We start from the raw sequence: 16,965 nt of genomic DNA on the forward strand, positions 1-16,965 counted from the left end.
TCAGTGCAAATAAAAATTTGTTTTGTCTTTTTCACTTTGCAAAAGACAAAACTAACTTACAAGTAACTTTACAACAAGACCTAAAAACTTGTTTTATGTCAATAATTAATGAATATTGATTTAAAAGGAGGTTTTTTCGGATTTTTTCACTTATAACATCGGACAAATTTAAATATTACAACTGGAAAAATCTGCTATTGGAAGTAGTTCTTTGTTTTTAATCAATATTCAAGAAGTATTCTCTTAAAACAAGCTCCTATATCTCCCTAAAAAGCTACTTGTAAGTTAATTTTATTTGATTTCCAGTGAACTAAGATATTTTTACTAGAAACTGGACCAAAAATAGTTGGTAAGATTTTGTGCTTTTTCAACGTGTGACTAAAACTTTTATACAGAGTGGCTCACAAATGAAAAGGAAAAAAAAAAACCTGCCAAAGTGTCCAGTGTGTGTAAAGCTAAACAGGTTAAACAAATGCAGGCAGTGGTGTTTCTTGATATGGGCAGTTGCCCAGGGCTGCATTAGAAAAGGGCGGGGCAGCCAAGAACTGGTTGTGTCCAACCAAAACAATTCTTCTGGATTTTGTTAAAGATCATTTCCTAAATCAGTCTGGCCGGAATCTTGATTTAGAAATGTTGCAGAATATGAACCGGCAATAATCTTTCTGCGACTCTGTTTTTCTTTCCCCCCCTCTCCGTCTCTCCTCTTCTCCCCTCTCGTTTCAACCTCACCGTCAGCTCCGTGGCTTCGGCCTGCTGAGCGAGATCAGAGAACAGACAGGGTGAGGAGTGGGTGGAGGGAGAGTGGGGGTGTTTTAAGAGGGAGGTGCCAGGGCTTCCTGAGGGGGTTGCCTGTGTGAACGCTCCCTGAATGACAATGCTGCGCATCAGGGCCTCGGCAAGATTCCCTCAGCAGTGCACACACACACTCACACACACACCCGCACACCCACGCACTCTCCTATGGAGACGGGTTGGGGAAAGCTGCGTGGCCACGCAGCGGGAAGAAGAGCAGCAGGGGCATCCCGGAGAGCGGGAGAACGAGAAGGCAAAAAACAAGGGTGGGGGGGAGCGCAAAGCCGCAGACAGCGGCCACTCGATCGCTCCGATTATCCACGGTCATCGATAAGAGCGTCGTTTGTCATCCGGCCGCGGCGTGTTTTCAATCACAGTCCGTGTCGTCCCGCAGCGCCACTCCACTCCCCCGTCTCACCATTTCACCACCACTACCACTCACTCTCTCCTCTGCTGACAGCAGGAGCCCGACCTGATCGCAGCCGGTCCGTGAATCAGAAGATGAGCGACGATCCCGTTGTGACGTGAGAAAGAGACGCCAGCATTGCTCTGAGATGTAGAGTTTGATGAGCATTATCATCATTTTATTTTTTGTATAAGTAAAATTTTGAAGTCCCGGTTATGTATTTAGACTAAACTGCAGCACAATGTCGTTTGATCATTTTTGTGGTCCACTGGAATGAGAATCCGACTATGTGAGGCAGCTGAATTTCCTTCTCTAGATACTAATATGAAAGTCGCTAGGGCTGAAACGATTAATCGGTTATTGAAATTATCTTTAATTGTTAACTGAAGTGCACACTCAAAAAGGCGATTTGCTACGCAGATCAACATATTCAGAGTAGCGTTTAAGCCAAAACTGCATATATACTGTATACAGGGGTTGGACAATGAAACTGAAACACCTCTCATTTTAGTGTGGGAGGTTTCATGGCTAAATTGGACCAGCCTGGTGGCCAATCTTCATTAATTGCACATTGAACCAATAAGAGCAGCATGTGAAGGTCCAATTAGCAGGGTAAGAGCCCAGTTTTGCTCAAAATATTGCAATGCACACAACATTATGGGTGACATACCAGAGTTCAAAAGAGGACAAATTGTTGGTGCACGTCTTGCTATATGTACATATATACATATATATGTATACATGTATATATATATTATGCAAATTGTTCCAAATTATTATGCAAATTCGATTGAAGTGTCATAAAGATAAAATGTTACTAAATTTATAGATGGTATTGTGTGTCAAGGCTCTTTGAATCACTATAATTAATTTCAGAGAGCTGGTTGATTAGTTTGTCTGGTGAGCTCAATTAAAGGAAATCTACTTGAAAACATTAGATATTTAACAAAAACTGAAGCGTTGTCGTCGTACTGTGGAGAGATTTGTGGCTGATTCAGAACAAAGATGGGTTTGTGCAGATAAAGGCAGAATGAAGAAGGTTTCTGTTAGACAAATTCATCAGATTAAGAAAGCAGCTGTTAAAATGTCCTTACAAAGCAGCAAACAGTTATTTGAAGCTGCTGGTGCCTCTGGAACCTCAATGTGGAGGATCCTCCAGAGGCTTCCGGTGCATTAATCTACTATTCGGCCCCTAACCAGAGCTCACAAGCAGAAACGGTCACAGTGGGCCCAGCTGTACATGAAGATTCATTTTCAAACAGACTTGTTCACTGATGACTGCTGTGCAACCCTGGATGGTCCAGATGGACGCAGTAATTGGTGGTGGACGGCCACCACGTCCCAACACGGCTGTGACGTCAGCAAGGTGGTGGTGGAGTCATGCTGTGGGCTGAAATCATGGGGAGAGAATCATTGGTCGGCCCCTTCAGAGACCCTGAAGGTGTGAAAATGACCTCAGCAAAGTATATGGACTTTCTGACTGATCACTTTCTTTCATGGTTCAAAAAGAAGAGCTGTACCTTCAGTAGCAAAATCATCTTCATACATGACAATGAATGCTGCAAGGAATACCACTGTGTCATTGGAAAATCTGAGAAAATATCACTTGCATAATAATTTGGACCATGGTGTATATTATTATGCAAGTATAATATATATATATATCGCATATGAGGTAAAAAGAACCTTCTTTGTCTGTAAATAATGTTCCAGCCAGAACTCCTCCAGTGGCAGTTTTAGCCTCACCCTGTTTAAATACCGGAAAACCTTTCCTCTTAAGAATCATTTGCTGGCCAGTTATTAATCAGTTAATCCAAGACACAATAAACAGGTAAACTGTATTGGTGTAAAGTCAAGCTGAAAAGGTTGAGATTTTCACATGCTGATGCTAAAAGTATATTTTGTTGCACCCTGTGCGACAACTGATACACTGAAAGCATGCAATGAAATATTTATTGTCTTATTGGAGAAAGGAATTGAATTATTTGTTTATTTGCACCTTGTGACGCTTTCCAAAATTTGTATTAGAAAAGGCTGAAGTGGATAAATGAAAGAAGTCGGCAGGATTTGGAAAAATTTGTTATCCGATTAATCGATTAATCATTTAATCACAGATTAATCGGATCAAATTAATCTTTAGTTGCAGCCCTAAAATTCACACTCCACCCAAGTATTATGTTAACAAAGACAGAGATGCTGTGCAGAATGGAAACCAAACCGCAGGTTTACGTCGGGAAGCTCGTCCCGACACAATCCGGGCGCTCCTCTTCCGTGGAGTTTGTTGAGACTCCGTCTGGTTGCAAAATATTCATGCGTGGCTCGGCCTCGGATGATGCATCCCAGATATCCGCCATATGGCCCACTCTCATAGCTCCTCTAACAGCCCTTTGGAGTGGAAACAGAGCTTCAAACTCCGGGTGATGAACAGCCAAAACTGGTGCGGGAGGTTTGAGGGGGGGACGAACGGCGGGTAGAGCTCGAAAACGGCTTTCTGAGAAGAAACAGATGGTGGGAGGTACAGTAACTAACCCACCTGTGCACAATGCAGGTAATTGCTTCCAAAAGAAAAAGCACGGCGACATACGGTGCTTTAAACTCGTTTATATTTGCTCAGCACTTTGGATGGCACCTGCAAAAGAGAAAACTTTTTTTTTTTTTTTTTTTTTAAACCTCAGAGGAATCTGTCGGTGGATGTTTCAGCACCAAGGACAGCGTCAGCCGGGTTGGTTCGTTTTCACAACTTCAACTGCTTCCTTACTTTGACTTGCGACACATTTAACATGCTGTTGTCTTTTTCCTTTAACTTATTATGACAGAAAACACACTTTTTGCAAACAGATCCATCTCCGTTTTGTCCTCTTTAGCCTCGCCCAACAGCTCGAGGGATTGCTTCAAAGCAGCTCGGAAGCCTGAGCCAAAGCTTCAAAAATAGCTTGGAGGAAGGAGAAATAACATGTTTCTTTTCATTTCCACCCAAGCAAACAAACAAAAACAAAAACAAAAAAAACAGGACAAAGCTTAAAACTCTTGTCTTATTCCCTCTTGAAAGTTAGTTCTGCTTATTTGGCTGGCAGACATTTTACGACATTTATTAACTGGGAGACCATTCAAAATCACGCTGGCTAAAAACAATCCTGAATTAATGTCTTGAATTAGATTTTATTCCATCTTTAACTCAAAGACGGTTTGCAGGGAACGACATTTGAACATACATTCGTTAGATTTGGCAGTGGATTCAGAATTGCATAACGGCGTCAAGGATGGAAATGGAAGGACAAAGTGTCTCTAACTTCTTTTGAGCCGCAGTGAACTGCAGAGCCATGCAAAGCTACTTATTTCCCGTCGGGTTTTCCCACATATTTTTACATATTCTCAATAAAAATGTCTTTTTTAAAGTAAGATTTAATGTTACAGACTGGGTATTTGCAACATTTCCGACCCAAAAAGTCACATTTGAATTCAGTCCAGCTAAATAAAGCTTTTTTGTTTTTTCTCTTTTTTTAGAGCCACAAATATTCCACAACCTTCTGGAAAAAGATAACTTATAAAGATAACAAATATTTAACATAGAAAGCTTGTCATTTGTAAAGAAGCAAACACTTATCTATTGATGTTTTCTATTTTTAGAAGGGAAAAAAAAGACAAAATTCAGGCAAAAATATGGATACATATATAATTTTATACAGCTTGTTGGTATATGTGGACAATTATTTAGGAAAACAATAAAAACAATTTACAACCAAAGTATATTTTTAAAAATATGTACATTACTGGTACTTTACCAATTCTATTAAATAAACTGAAAAATCTGCTAATCATTTTGACGACCTGTGCAAACCATGTATGATTCACATAAAACACAGAAGACTTTAGTGAAATGAGACAAAAATACAACTCTTTTTTTTGTGGCAAAAAATTGCTGAAATGTGAGTCTGTAGATGTGCAACGCTGGCAGAGAGACGTTCCCCCAAAGAACTCATGCCAGTCACTCGGGGAGGTCAGCGGATCCCTGTAAATCTGCTACAGCGGAAATTTCACTGCGATCGACTCTAATTGGCCATGTCAGGTTATTCCAATCAGCCACTCCCTCCGCTTATGGCGATTGCTTGTACAAAGAAGTCATGTGTAACTTCAAATATATCAAATTGGACTTCTTCTTTTCTTGAGGTCTTAAGTAATGTTTGATGATTTGGCGTCTCTCTTTTTTTTCCCAGTTTCCATTTGACTGATGAGTCAAATGGAAACTGGTGAGGCCGGACGTCGCACCTTGCCGCACAGGTGAAGCCGTCGGAACGTAACTGCGGCGCGCTTTGGGGAGCGGGTTGGGAGGCGCCGTGCGTCGTGCGCTGCATGGCGCGGCCACGGATTTGCGCGTGGCGCTCGGTTCCCGTCAGACCGATCGGATGCTCGGAACGCGGCGCAAGCCCGACTTGAACGCGTTAAAGAAGAAGAAGAAAAAAAGCCAAAAGAAAAACCCGCAGGAGCATCTCCACTCGAAGGGGTCTTTCGTTTACAGTCTCCCTCCCCGCATCGGAGTCGGACTGACGACTATCGTTGGTTGACTTTCTCCCCGTGGGGGGTGGGGGGGTTTGAAGGAGCCGGGGGGGCGGGGGATGTGAGAGGGGCGCCGGGAAAAAAAATCCTAAAGAGGGAAAGGGAAAAGGTAGCGCGCGCAAAAACGGCAACGGGGGAAGGGAGACGCGAAAGCGACGTCGGACCTGGCTGGCCGCCTCTTTCGGGTTTCGGGAGCGTCGGGGAGGCGGGGAGGTGGGAGAGGAGAGGAGAGGAGGCGATGCTGCTGGGCGGGGATGGTGCTCGGTTTCTGCCCGGCGGTGGAGGAGAAGATGCGAGCTGCTGTTCCGGCGCACCTGCACCGCCGCCATCGTCGCGTTTTTCGACCGAGAATTGATGATGGTGGTGATGATGCTGCCGGCATCATCCGGATCCTGTTTGTCTGGGATTCTTGTTCCCCCAACTCTGGATTATAGATGATTATCGTGGACACTATCTTTTGATTTATTTATTTTGTTGTTGTTTTTATTTTGTTTTTTGGTCTTGTCTTTATTTAATCAACTCGGGGTTTTTTTTTTTCTTCCTTCCTTCCCCTTCTTCTTCTTCTAATTTCTTTTACGCAAGGAAGAGATAGACTGGTAGACTTGAGGATCGGAGTATTTTCATCTCCCAGTGAGCGCAATCACGCCCAAAAATCAGTGACCGACGCCTTGTAGAAGAGGAGGAGGAGGAGGAAGAGGAGGAGGAAGGGGGGATGCCGCACCGTCCATTACCAAATATCAACAAATGTCACCAGGCTCGGATTTTGGGGAAGCCCCCCGTCGGTTGACGTCTTTGCGTGTGCGCGGAAAGCCGCGGCGGCAGTGAAAGGTGGCAGCGGGAGCCACATCAAACACTGCGGATATATGGAACAAGAAGATATGAATTATTAAAGATTTCACTCTTATCTATTTCTATTTTTATCCGGCTGAGTGTGTGTGTGTGTTGGCGGGGAGGAAAAAAGAAGAAGAGGGAGAAGTAGAAGGGGGGTTCGGGGGAGGAGGAGGAGGAGGAGGAGAGAAGGTGGAAACAGAGGGGGTTGGGGGGGAAGACAACTGCAGATCCTGACAAGATGCAGGGAAAAGACGCAGTCTGGAGCCGGCCTGCTCGCTGGAGATGGATGCAATACTACTTCTCTCAATGCACAGCTATGCATTCTGATCGCGTCTGAGGTGATCGATTCATCCGCCTGCGTAGAAACGAGAAGCGACTGCTGACTTTTTTGTTGTTGTTGTTGTTCTTCTTGTTGGAGCGGCTTTTCCTGATCAAATATAATGAAATAAGAACAGCATGACAGAGAGAGGAGAAGAGAGGGCGATGCCTTGATAAAATATTCATTTATTTCCTCTAGAGAGAACTGATTGTACAGAAATTATATAAACACATCGCCGTGTTTCATATCCCGTCATATTCCAAAAATACACGATAACTCGCTTTCCTTTCCTTCTCTTCTCTCTAATCCCATCCCTCCCTCCCCTCTTCTCTCGTCCTCCCAACACAAATGGAGGTGTCTTCTTGGCGCTGAAGACCTGGGGAAGGAAAAAAAAAAACACAAACAAATAAAACAGATCTAGATAGAGCTGGAAGGACCGAAAGCGAGAGACAGATCCGAACCTCCATTCTGCATGTGTCTTTGGAGCCGAGGCTGATGGGGTGGTGGCATGTGGAGGTGTCACTCTGAGGTTTCCCCCCGGCTCCTTCCTAACCTCTGGCGTTTGGTGTCTGCAGAATGGCGCGCTTTGGAGACGAGCTACCCAACAGGTACGGAGGAGGAGGAGGTGGTGGTGGCGGTGGTGGCGGGGGTGCCGGCGGACAAGGGGGGCCCGGCCGCGGCGGCAGCAGGCAAGGTGGGCCCCCCGGAGCGCAGCGGATGTACAAGCAGTCGATGGCCCAGAGAGCCCGGACCATGGCCCTGTACAACCCCATACCCGTCCGGCAGAGCTGCCTAACGGTCAACCGCTCCCTCTTCCTCTTCAGCGAAGACAACGTGGTGAGGAAGTACGCCAAAAAAATCACCGAATGGCCATATCCTTTCACAGCGGGCCCACCAAGGTACCGGCGGGGGTGTGTTTGGCTGGAGTGCTTCGGCTTAAGGTGTGGCCTTAATGTGGCGGATGAAAGTTCGGAGTTGTGTTTCGATTTGACATTTAAAATGCTTGCGTGTGTATGCAATAAGCTTCTGCGATGCACTTTCCTGTTTGAGTTTCTTCTGAATGAATCGTTCTGCTGAAGACGATACTAGTCGCACTGATGAAGATGCATCGCGTTCTAGCACAGTTAGCAACTTGTGTGTGTGTGTGTGAGAATGTGTGTTGGTTGCTGTCAGAGCTGAGTGCTGATGTCAGCATTACGAGAGCTTATAGCGCCACGCAACCAGTAGGTAAGGGAAATGGCTATTTCCCATTCTTATCCGCTCTCTAACTACCACTGACTCTCTAGAAGTAGTTTATGGTTTATCCAGCAGAAAAACGACACACAAAAAACTCTGAAAGCTAATTATGAGAACATGGCGGCCTACTTATGTCTTAAATAATTTTATACAATTTGGGGCTGGAGACGGGCTGAAAAATGTATCGCAATATGTTTCGTATCAGCCGATACAGATAATTATTGAATAGTTTTGTTTTTAAATGCTGCCAAAGTTGGCAGTATTGTTTTGTGTTTAAGCAGTTAAGGCATGGAGGCTAAACCTTTCATTGCTGCTGCAAGTTACTCAACAAGTTGTTGCTAGGTAACCAAAGAATGAGCGAGTTAGTTGATGTCACACATGTTTATGCCAAACGTTTTGAGCGCCAGGTGCGTCTGGTTCACATGCAAAGTCGATGTGAAGGCGCGTTGAGGGCCGCTGCGTGTTTGCCAAGAGCGTCCAAGGCGTCTGAAGCCTGGTCTTCACAAGGGGAAACGTTGTTTTTGGGTCAGGGGTCAAATTTAGGACGAAGGTGTGAATTGAGTTTTGGTTAGGGTTAGGTATGTAATGGGTAGGGTTAGGATAGTGCTAAAGTTTAGGCTGTAGAAATGAATGGAAGACAATGGAAAGTCCCCACAAAGATAGCCACACAAACATGTGTGTGTGTGTGTTGGCAGTGGGGGTTGTGGTGAAAGAAAGTACCTGGGTTCTTAGGATGAAAGTGACTCTGAACTCCATTATTGTACCAAGAGGACATATTGTCTGGGAACTAAGATTCATGTCAAGTGATGTAAAGATTTAATGAAGAGTTAAAGCAGTAGAACAAGCAAGAAAATGTCTAAAAACTAAAGATTTTTTTTTTTTTTTGGCATAAGCAGAAAAAAAGATGCTTATTAGAAAAAAACTAAGCTACATATATATGTTGCCTAGACAGGCAATACAGTACAAATAGATTTTGACTAGAGACAGGAAAGACACAACTCTTCATGTGTCAATAAAACTGATAACTAGTAGCAAGAGTAGATCAGATGCTAGCAGGTTTCAGTAGTTTTAAGTATTTAGTAGACAATGAACCAGTGGATATTAAACAATCAGATGGAGATGCTGGCAGTACCAAGGCTGGTATCAACCGACTTACCCAGGTTAGCTAGTTCACTGTGGCCGAAAGCTTAGATGTGTGTTTACTTAAAGGATAAGATCAGAAGTATCTTATGAGCTTGTAGTTATGGCCCAACTCGCAGATTAGTGTATGTTGGATACTTTAAGGCCTAAAAGGCAGAGGGAGTAGGAACAAAATCACAAAACTAAGCAGCCAAAGATCAAAGTAAAAAATAAAAAAGTTTTAAAGGTGGCAAATAAAGGAGAGATATCATGTAAAACTGACCTTTTTTAACCTTTAGATCATGTTATACTGTTATTCCCTCGTCAAAACATCCCCACTGTTGCTTTGATTTATTCATGTTTGTTTTAGGAATCCTTTAATCTCCCATGGCAACCATTTAAGGGTGCCTGAATGGCTGCTCATACTCCGTTTTAGAGCCTCAGTTCCTAGCTGAGCTTCTGCCTCACAGAGCACGCCTCCTCCTCATCTCCTCCAGACTAGCGGCAGCAGCAAGTAGCAAACACCTAGTGGAAGTGCAAGTTTGCTGAGTGTAATATACAACTACAACGCTCCCAAGAATGGTTGTAAACAGCATCGGCATAGAGAAACGTTGTTTTGATGGCATGCTGAAGGGGAAGGTCTGTAAGGGTAGCAGCTTCTTAAAGAGACGGAAGCCAATTTCAGGTGTTTGATGGAAAGTCAAATTGCACTTAAAGGGGCATTTTCCAGGCACAGAGTGCCATTTTATAGCACAATCAAGTTACTATGTCACCTTCAGTTGTTATAAAAATGCTAAATATTTCCAATGTGACTTAAACATAATTTTACTTAGTAATTTAACACCTTGAATTTGGGCCTCTGTCTCTTTAAGAAACTCCTGCTTCTTTCTGAAACTCCGCCTTCAGGAAGTCATCACAACACTGCTCCTTTATTAACCCTTTAACTACGTCTTTACCAGCGTTGCACTGAGAAGTAACTTGTATAATGAGCTCAGTAGATGCGTAGCTCTGCCAGGTGTTTGCTAATTGCTGCTGGCTAGTCTGAAGGGCCTGAGTAGGGGAGTCATGGCAGAGGGCTGCTCTGTGAGGTGAAAGCTGGGAAGCTTGGAAACTGCAGCTCATAGGAGGAACTGTGCCTCAAAGGCGTGTAGCACAGCTGACTGGTTGCCACGGGAGATTAAAGGATTTCTCAAACGTGCATGAAAGAATCAGCAACACTCCAGGTATGTTTTTGATGAGGGAATAACATTATAACACGATGTAAAGCTCAAAAAAAGTTTATTTTAAATAAACATCTAAAAGTACAGAGTTACTTGATTTTGCTATGAAATGGCAAAAAGGGTGTTATGGCAAATACATAACAGCCTTTTCCCCCCACCATCCTCCCTTAAATTAAGATTTGAAGAGAGAAGCATCAACTGTGTCACTACTACACTAGACATGTTTCCCTGAGAGATCACACTAGCATTAAATGCTAGCTCAAACTACATTCTGGACGGTTAGCTTCTCCAGAACCATGAAGTTTGACTTTCATTGTTCTGCTTCGTTGTCGCTCATTTTCAGGCAGTCTTTATTCACCACAACTGCTTACTTACTCAGATTAACGGAAAAATAGAAAATAAAATGGACATCAGTACTTTCCGCCAGGCTGCTCTGGATCTTATTTTGCACTGGAAGTGAAATCAGTCTTGAAAATCTTAGCAGTTTTTTTTTTTTTTGTCACTTTTTTGACATGTAAAAAAAGTATTATTAAAAATTGAATCAATTAAGAGCAGGTTAAAGTGTTTACAATGTTCACTTTCTGATCTGAAAATGAACTGAGCATATCCCATCATGCCACCATCTGTGCAGAGCCGGGCTGTGTTGGCTGCCAGATGCTGTGGCTTCTTTCACATGAGGCCCAAAGGACTTCATTATACCTCCCTTCCCTTCCCTTCCCTTCGCCAGTACTTTCACATTCCCTCTCTACGCTCCTTTCATGTTCGCCTCTCCACCGCTCTTCTTCCCCCTGCAACCCGTTTTCTTTAAATGTACCCTCCTCCATCTTCTTCCACTTTTAAAAAAATATATGATTACCTGTTTTACGCAACTGCCAAACTCTCCTTATTTTAGTTAATTCAGGGCGTCCTAATTTGCAGTGTAAAAGTGGATGGAAATAATAATAAAAAAAGTAAATAAATATGTAAGGTGTTATAAAAGTTAAGCTTAATCTCCATAGGGCTCAGATTTTAGAGAATTCAGAGACTGGACCTTGACTCGACCACTGTAGCAACCAGCTTTTTATAGAGGGGCTCTTACCTCCATTCTGTCTCCTTCATTGATGTTTGACTTTAGTGATTGTTTTTGTAACTGCGCATTGGCAAAGAAATTCAAATTTGGACTCAGGCTAACCTCAGTGTTACACTGAGAGGTGTGGAAGAAAAAACTCCTCAAAGTTGGCTGTAGCATAAACAAAGGTGGTTTATTAGGCCTCCTTCAGCACAGCATGGCTCACAGACAAGACAAAATGACATCTTCTCAAGCTTTCTCCCTCTTTTGGCTCAGCCAACAGTCCTCTTATATACTGTTGTCCCCACCTTCTCAATTAACTGCCCAGCCAATCAAAGTCCGGCAAACATGGGCCTTTCTATAAAAGAGCTGGGTTTGAGGCGGGCCTCCTCTTTGGTAGGTTCCAAGATGGCCGCTACAAGGACACACCCAAAAGGTAACAAACATTTCACAAACAAAAGGATCACATACACATTCTAGAATTTAAATGTTACAGAAAATATTATTGCTTCTTAACACTCAGAAACGTTTGATGAGTTTTCCTACGTCGCAGTATTAGCAGCAAACTTAAATCGGTGGATTCTTCCGTGTCACGGGAAGTTATGTCCTCTCCAAAGCCAGCAACTGATCTGATTAACGACAGGCTGGTGCCAGTAACTTTTTTTGTGACTTTATTTCATCTGGTGCCGGTAACTAGGTGGCCGTCACTCACGTACCTGTAGCTTCCGTTGACTTTGGAAAGGCTGGTGACTAGCATGACTCGGCTACCTCGGCTGGTCACCCACTGGATTGGTTACTTCCTCTGCTGTCCATTAGCATGAATAGCCTAGCATTAGCCATGCGTGGGCTGGCATTATCCTTAAATAGACTTCCAAGTAGCATAGGCTAGCATTAGCATTGGACTGGCTAGTATTAGCCTTAGTATTAGCCAACTAGCATGCCTTGGCTGGTCACTGACTGGTTCTCCTAATTCCTCTACTGTCCATTAGCATAAATAAGCTAGCATTAGTTTTGTATTGGCTAGCATTAGACTCGGGTAAGCTGATAACTAGCATGAATGGAATATTCTACTGGCTTCCTTATTTTTGAAAAGCAGCTAAAAGACTCAGGCTTTAGTTTCACATGACGTTTTTCCCCAGGGAAGCAAAAAGTCACGGGTTACTAAAAGCCAAAACAAGGAGGGGAAACTATCTTTATTTCCTCAGTATTGTTTCCAAAAGTGCAGCAACAAATGTTTGTGAAAAATGAAACGAAAACTTTCAATGTGACGCGAATTCCACCACTAAATAAGTGTAGTCAAGCTAAATGTTGGATTGAAAAACAATCGTGTGAGATTGTGTGAGATACAGTAATGGAATAGTTGTTTAATAGTTTTTTTTTATTTTTTATTTTAACTATCTTTAACAGGAGTTTCAACATTTCTGAAGGGCATTGAAATAGGAGAGCTGTTATGTAACATGTAAAAGTTGAAAATTATTTAATCTTATGTTGATGTTTTGGTGTCTCTAGTTTCTAAATGGCAAAACTCATAAAGGGTTGGTTGGTCGCTATTCACTATTTTCTCTTATCTTACTTAGAACTGCAAAAAGCAAGAGCTTTCACTTCCTGCTTTCGAAAAAAGCAGGAAGTATTCCTGCTTTTGTCTCCTTTTATTAATGTCTTTATTCTGGAGAACAAAGACATTACTGTTTATTTTGTTGGCCAAGGACCATCAGATATGGTTACAGCATTATTATGTGAATGTTGTGCTTGTTCTTTTTTTTTTTTTTTCCATTCTGTGTCACTCTCTGACCATCTGCTCTGAGCGGTCATTGTCTGTGTGAGTTTCACGCTTGCTCAGCTGGATCCTGGCCACGCTGCTTGGTATCTCGTGAGGAAAAGGACATGTGGAGAGAGGTAGATACTGAGTAACACAGAAAGAGAGAGAAAATGAGAGGCAGTGGACACCAAAAACCTTCACCAAACTCTGAAAAACAACGATCGCTTTCAGTAATAGTTTGTTGTCAAGACTCTTTAAATGTAATAAATGTACAGAGCTGATATTCAGTCTTAAAAATATGTGTAATTCTTGAATTCCCAACCATTTTTTCCCCTAAAAATGAGCATACTTTAATCATTTTTGTTTTATTTTGGAATGAAAAAGTATTTTCAGCAAGTCGGTTTTATTAAAATGTGAACGATAAATATATTTTCAAACAAGAAAGTGTTATGCGAGGAATGCTGGAATATCAAAATCTATCTCCAAAGAAGATTTAAAATCCTCTCTGGTATATTCTGATGTTTTGTAGAATCCACAGAAATGCTGTGTGTTTAGTATTTGTCTGCTTTTAGTCTAAAAAGACTAAAAAGACAACTTACCACTAATACTGAGATTTTGCAAAGTCAGTATTAGTTGTGTGTTAACATATGCTTTAAATTATCCAAGTTTGCAATGTTCACTTACTTAATATTAAAATATTATTGAAAAGTTCACTTATCTCAGTAACTTAACTTACTACGTCAACATGTCATATATGGAGTATTTAAATACAGACGGATGTTTTCAAGCCTTTATTTCTATTAATTATGATGATTTTCTGCTTCCAGCTAAACAAAAGCACAATATTTAACATCAGAATATCACACCAGATCAATAAAAAAAAGCATTTTTATTATACTAATTTCAGCTTAATGGAAAGTATGTTTTATTCCTGCTTAAAGGTTATTTAAAAAAGCTACCGTTAATGTTGCAAATGAGTTATTTCTAGCCTTTAGGAGACCAAATGGTGCGTTGTCCCTGGATATTTGTACTCAAGAGATTTGTGTTTCTGGTTGTTTTCAGGCTGAAGCTTTATTTTATTTATTTATTTATTTATTCTTTTGGGCAGCTGAAACAGAATAAATTGTTATGATTTTTGGCACTTCTTTCAAAGCCACAGTACAAAAGAATCCTGTCGTGTTGTATCGCAGGAACTGGTGCTGCAATTAGCTATGCAAGTCTCTCAACTATTGGGACAGAAAGGACTAATTTCAGAGAATTTCAGACTGATGATGCTCTAAACAGTCATTGGCTCGGAGCGGTCGTTGGCAGGTCAGAAACAAATAAAAAAAGAGGCATATTTCACATTCCTTAAATGCATCAAACCTGCGTTTCTTTATAGCGTGTTGACATTTTGATTGGAGGCAGTTGCAAAGATCATTGCAATATTAGTGTTTGTAATATCACAACAGCAAAGGAGGCTGCTTAAGGTTTATTTCAGGTGCTGCATTAGAAGTCTGGACTTTGGTTGTCCTCCCTTACAGATCCACACGATCACACTCAGGTATGTTGATGGAGACATTGTGATGAAAGAAAAGAGAGTAAAGAGAGAAAAATGTCATTGCACTTTTTATTTTTAGCGGTCTCCTGATGCAGCTTTTCAAAATTCCGATACGATACCAATATCGCAGCTCTCAGTATTGACTGATACTGATACTCGATGCGATATCAGAACAAATCGCACAGAGATGTATTGCTTATTTTGTAATGTGGAAAGTTAGAAAATCATTGATCAAGTGATACTGCCCAGAAAATAATAATCGACAACAATAGGTAGAAGAACAAGTGACCCATTTATTATTAACTAATAAGTTAATAATGCAAGTGGTGCTGGTTAGAAGTCCTGGGGCGGACTAAATGCTGGAGTGGAGTGCTAACATTGGCATGCTTATATCGAAGATTTTAGATTTTGTCTGACATCTGACCAAATATCCGATATTGATATCTGATCTGGACACTCCTAGCCATTTGTAATAATTCTGTGTTCCTGTAATGTTTCATAACGAATCATTTCCCCAATTCTGTGTGTTTTTAAAACATCCGTCTTCCTGTCTCTCATCTCGGAACTAACTTGACAATTTTCTCCTGTCGTGTGTTAAGTGGTTGAACACATAGAAAAACGATAGCCCTCTATTTTTCCACAAAAGGGTTTCTAACAGCCTGAAGGCTCAGATTGTGGTAGGCCCGAAATTAGCAGCGTGCCTCGTCTGTTGGTCGAGTTTGACTAAACGCTTACGTAAGCTTAAATAAACACACGCATGATGCATGAGCACACAAACAACCTGACAGATCAGCTTGTGGATTGGCTTCATCTGCCCAGCTTGGAGCAACGCTCCCGGCTGATGGCGCTCAGAGCGCTCTGCGTGTTTGTGTGTCTGTAGGGGTGTGTGTGTGCGTGGGCGTATGTGTGTGTGTGTGTTGGGAGCAGGTGATACTGTAACACCTGTTCACTAGTATCACTAACCTCAGGGGGCGTTGGAGCACAAACACATGCTCTCAGACACATGCATGGCCGAGTCAGTGGAGCTGAGTTGTTGGCAGGAAAAAAAAAAAAGCCCCATTTGGGATTTTCACGCTTCACTGTGCAATCTCTTTCTCTCTGTAATGTATCCTAATATATCCTGGTGATACAATAGCACAATCTGTGGTTTTAACACCATAAGTAATAACTGGGGCTGCAACGATACTTTCACCAAGTAAAGTAGTTAGATGTTTTGGATTCTTCAGTCACAAATTCGCTTCTGTGATTCGTCTATGGCCTTTTGCTTTTGCTGTGGAATAATTTTTTTTTTTTTTTTTAAATCAGTTTTTTCTTTAACAAATTGATTAGCTACGTAAAATATTTGTCGCATCAAATCCTGCAGCCGCTAAAAACTGATACCACTCCATTTTTGTTTACATTTCATTAGGATGGAGCTTGGGCACCGTGTCTTCTTCAGGGGGTTTTACGTCGTTTCCTTCTGTGGTTCTCGGAGGAGGGGACGAGTTTTTTCAAAGCACCTTAATCGTTTGAAACAATGCAGTGTGAAAACGAATCGCAGCAGCTTGAAAATGTAACAAATGTTGTAGGTTGGTGCCCAGTCGAACCGATGCCACCGGACCGTCAGGTGTGAGAACACCCTCAGAGTCAGGTTTAGGTTGAGATCCACAAATGAGATGCTAACTTCACCGTTGTTAGCCAAATACCCAGCTGTGTTTTTTTTTTTTTACAGGCCTTACAGTTTTGTCCGTTACTCTGTCACCATTTATTTTTTAGTATAAATCATCCAAAATGCTTCCATATGAGTTGTGAAGGCTCCTTACAATCCAACACAAAGTCATTAAATCCCATTTTGAATTTGGAAATGATGGCAGCCGTTTAAAAACCTCAAAGTTTGGCAGTGATCTATATTATATATTTACAAAATGCTCTGCCCCTTTTAGCAATCCTATAAATCGCTAACAGAAAATGCTAAATGCAGTTTAAAATTTCAATTTCATAAATGATTTTGTCATAGCTTCAAAATAGTGATACTTTTCTCCACAGTGACTAGTCTGACACCTTGACCTTGAGATTGCCTCAATTTCTAAAAGAAATGTGTGTCTGGCAGAAAACACAGGAAAAAAAAAAAACGCACATGCCATTATTTTAGCTTCCTAAAA

At 41.8% G+C, this 16,965-nt stretch overlaps 1 protein-coding gene and 1 long non-coding RNA gene across 20 annotated transcripts in view; one reads left to right on the plus strand and one right to left on the minus strand.

The window, feature by feature from the left end:
- Positions 1-6,773: 6,773 nt before the first annotated feature.
- The window catches only part of cacna1ab (calcium channel, voltage-dependent, P/Q type, alpha 1A subunit, b), a 135,627-nt gene continuing 125,435 nt past the window's right edge, over positions 6,774-16,965 (plus strand). For 17 of the 19 annotated variants that reach the window (XM_028018859.1, XM_028018861.1, XM_028018866.1 and 14 more), the window contains exon 1: positions 7,479-7,774. In XM_028018859.1, coding sequence (XP_027874660.1) covers positions 7,479-7,774 — 296 coding nt within the window. Of the gene's footprint in view, positions 6,922-7,275; positions 7,775-16,965 lie in introns of those variants that run through there. The other 2 variants (XM_028018850.1, XM_028018849.1) reach the window with 2 other exon arrangements.
- On the minus strand, positions 6,984-7,499 carry LOC114145346 (uncharacterized). Its single transcript, XR_003595663.1, has 2 exons — positions 7,364-7,499; positions 6,984-7,278 (listed from the first exon to the last, which is right to left on the minus strand). It is a non-coding gene; the product is annotated as an uncharacterized LOC114145346 (long non-coding RNA).

This window comes from Xiphophorus couchianus, chromosome 5 (assembly GCF_001444195.1).
Source record: "Xiphophorus couchianus chromosome 5, X_couchianus-1.0, whole genome shotgun sequence".
NCBI lineage: Eukaryota > Metazoa > Chordata > Actinopteri > Cyprinodontiformes > Poeciliidae > Xiphophorus > Xiphophorus couchianus.